At 38.3% G+C, this 3,709-nt stretch overlaps 1 protein-coding gene across 1 annotated transcript; it reads right to left on the bottom strand.

Annotated features, from left to right (window-relative positions):
• Positions 1–217: 217 nt before the first annotated feature.
• On the bottom strand, positions 218–3,285 carry LOC106532066 (glutathione S-transferase A). Its single transcript, XM_014028053.1, has 6 exons — positions 3,018–3,285; positions 2,368–2,433; positions 2,159–2,264; positions 1,266–1,384; positions 1,093–1,181; positions 218–957 (listed from the first exon to the last, which is right to left on the bottom strand). Exons 1-6 carry the CDS (start codon positions 3,183–3,185, stop codon positions 825–827), a joined length of 681 nt encoding a protein of 226 aa, XP_013883507.1. The 5' UTR covers positions 3,186–3,285; the 3' UTR covers positions 218–824.
• Positions 3,286–3,709: the final 424 nt, after the last annotated feature.

The following is a 3,709-nucleotide window of genomic DNA, read 5'->3' as shown; positions in this document are numbered from 1 at the left end:
AATTTGTTTCAATGTGCTAAATTAAACAAATTTAAAAGATACAGTACTTGTTTTATCACACTGCAGTATTTCACCTGCAATTATTGGGCAGGGTTGGGGGCATATTCAGCCCCCAGGCTGTAGGCTTTGAGTAACCACAGCCCCTGATGCGATTTAGTTAATTAGCCCTGACGTTGATGAATTTGTTTGCAGCAACAGAAGACAACTTCATAAAAGCTGATGATGCAGGAACTGATTTTATTCATTTTATTCAATACTGATTCACATTTGTTTCCAACAAGCTTCACAACACAAAAATGCAAAAACTATGCAAAGGATGCAACTCTGTGGACAGCGATTTATGCAAAGTCATGACAACACGGGACATTTGAGCTACCTTTGTGCAGCCAGTAGGCTGCAGACAAGTTTAACAAGATAAAACACAGATTACATATTTAATGATGACTCGTCCTTATCTCTTACTGCCAGACTTTGAACGCCTTTAACCTCGGATATATTTAGGCAGTTTGAAGTGATAGCACCAATATAAGTCTTTACACAGGGCTTAGGAAAGAGGAAATGTTTAAACAGAGAGAGAAGGCACTTGCAGCTGGATTATATACGTTTGAATGAGACTGTTGGATTTCAACACAGAAAGAAGCTGCTGTCATCATAGGAAATTAGCCAACACTGAACAAAAGGCTAAATATTTAGTGTTAGTTCTGTCAGGAAGAGAGTTTCTGTCTTAACATTGAAGAGAAAACTGTGTTAACTTCATTTGAACCTTACAAAATAAGAGCTCATTTTACTTCAGTTATTGTTTTTCACAAGAAGAAGTGTCAGTTTCAGATGTCTTTCAGCGTGTCTTGTCCCTTGGGGTCTTCCAGCCAATGAGGCGGCCAGCTGGCCTTCATGCTCGGTCTCTCCTTCAGCCGGGCGTAATACTCCCCCAGCTTAGGGTAGCGCTCCGCAGACAGCCTGCAGAGCAGACAGCAGGCAGGCATTTACAATTGAAACAATGGATCAGAACTGGTTTAACTGGTTAAGCATTTTTAAAAAAGGAAAAAAAATAATAAAATGGGGGGAGGATGGTTGTCTTCCTGTCGGCCTTACCCAAATCTGAAGAGAAACGCCACGGTCGGACCAACGACCACATCAGCCAGGGTGAAAGAGGGTCCCGCAAGGTAAGTGTCCGAACCCAGCTGGAGAGAAATGAGAATAAAACACATTATTATGACATCACTTCCTGTTGATCTGAAGTGTTTGTGTGGTTTTATTCACACAACCTTCTGCAGGTAGCCCTCCCACAGTTTCAGCTCAGCGACCAGATTTTCCAGGTTTCTCTTAACGGCCGAGTCGTGCCGTTCTTCTTTGGGGACGTACCACTCGTAGAAGATGACCTTAGCTGAAACAATAAAAAAAAAAAGGGTTTGGCTTTAGATGGGGATCATGTTACTTCCTGCGTCTGCATGTTCGTTAGCAAAACATCTCATGAACTAATGACTGAAATTCTGTAACTTTCAGAATATCATCATCATCACTGGACGTACAGCTCCAGCTGATTTCATCACTGGAGCCAAAAGGATCACGGCAAACATACACAGCTGTATCTCAAGTCACTTTTCCAGATGTTGAGCTAAACATTGGTGTAGTGGTGGCTGAGAGTCGCCCCTATCACACACTCTGAGGGATAACAGCATTTATTATAAATATTTACAAACTGTACTGATTTCTAAGACATCGTTGAGACAAAAATAATCAAAAAATGTTACACGAAATCAGTGTTTTAAGCAAAATTGAGTAAATATGAATGATAAAGTGAAGTATTCTTTAAAAAAAATCAAAAATAAAATCTTACTCTATTATATATAACTGATAAAAAAGCAGGAAAATATTTGTTTTAACATTACAGAAAAAAACAGTTCAAATGTTAAGTCAACTCTGGCTAATGAACATGTGTAATATGTTGTTTGTTTATTAAGGTTTTTATTTTATTCTTGTAATTTTGTTTTTATTACACATTTTAGGTCTTAATTTTAACTTGAGTATTTGTGTTCTTATTTGCACTTGAAAACTGCCTCTCAGATTTTGTTGTACGATGTTTCATTGTTGTAACAACATTAAAGATTCTGATTGTGAAGTCGCAGTGATCGAACCACCGGTTCATCGTTTGTCTCACTGAGTTTATCGTAGAACGTGAGTCCCTCAAACATGCGCTGGTACACCAGAGCCTGATCTTCTGGGCTGTCTGGGATCAGCTTGGTCCCCTGAGTCTTGAATTTACTCTGTCAAAAACACAAGACAAGACAAAATAAAATAAAATAGTTGGGAAATTGGGATATTTAATTTTAGATCTTTAATGTTTAGTAAGGGGCGTGGCTTCCTCACCTCAAGGTAGAAACAGGCAGCGTAGGATTCGTTAACGACAACATTTCCATGTTTGAAAGCTGGAACCTGAAAATAAAGATATAATATATAAAATGTCATTACAATGAAACTAGTGATAAATTTAAGACAAAAAAAATATATAATTTGTCACAGCGTACTTGAAAAGCCCCTTCATCAACATTAGAACCATTTTATTTTGAAATTATTACATTTACTTTTTCTAATTCAATTAAAAACGTTTTACTAAGATCATTTCTAACCCAATGCTTCACTTGGAGTATTTTTTTTTTGTTGTTGTTAAATAATTCAGTTTGATTTATTCGCCAAACAAGATAAATGTTAAGATTCACCAACTTTTATTTTTTGTTGCGTTAGTGACAAGTTACGTAAGTTACGTAAGGGGGCGTCTGAGGTTACGTAACAAAAACGGTTGCATTGCAAATTTAGCTGATTTCTTGTGGTGCGTTCAAATTTTGAGGGGAAAAAAACAATTGTTTGCAATTACTAGAACTTTAAAAGCGCAAATAATGTTTATTTTGTGCTAAGTATTATTTGTATTTAAACGAAAGGCTGACAGTGGGATATAAGATACAGATAATCCGTCTGTTTTGATTGTTTTGGTTTTATTGCAGCTCAGACATGTTCCCTACCTGTCCCCTCGGGTTTATATCCAGCACTTCCTGGGACTTGTGCTCCATTTTGTCGAAGGAGAGCAGTTTGCTGTTGTAGCCCTGCAGGTTCTTCTCCTCCAGAGCGATCATCACCCTCCAGCAGGGGGGAGAGCCGGAGCCCCACAGCAGAGTCATGTCCTTGGCCATGTTTCTAGGTTTAGAAGAACTCTCCGAACACTGAAAGATTTGAAGAGACAGAGTCACGAGACACGACGCGCGCGATCACCGAGCTTTCTTTGATTCTTCGAAGGAGGGAGGTCTCATAAACTTTATTGAGCGCGTGCTGCCACCTGCTGGCCAGGAGAAGAAAATACACCCCATAGAAGTAGAAGCTTCAGTGTTTATTTACCTGCTTCAGCTCACCTGCTGTTAATTAATAAATTATTTACAAGCTTCTGATGACCTTGAACACATTTGAATCAGGTTTGTTGGAGCAGGAAGGACAGCAGATCATAAGACCCAGTGTGGTCTGAGCTCTTCTTAGTCATCAAAGATATCTGCACTGAAGTCACTATTTAATTTAACACTAAATATTTTATAATTAGCTGATGACATTTATTACTTTTGTCCTTCTCATGCCAAACAAACACGTCAGGACAGTTTCTCAAATGAACGGTCAGTGAAAATTTTCTGAGATTGTTAAAATTAAGGCCTAATATACTGTATATATA

This window comes from Austrofundulus limnaeus, unplaced genomic scaffold, assembly GCF_001266775.1.
Source record: "Austrofundulus limnaeus strain Quisiro unplaced genomic scaffold, Austrofundulus_limnaeus-1.0 Scaffold715, whole genome shotgun sequence".
Lineage (NCBI taxonomy): Eukaryota > Metazoa > Chordata > Actinopteri > Cyprinodontiformes > Rivulidae > Austrofundulus > Austrofundulus limnaeus.
This window is presented reverse-complemented; position numbering and strand designations above follow the sequence as displayed.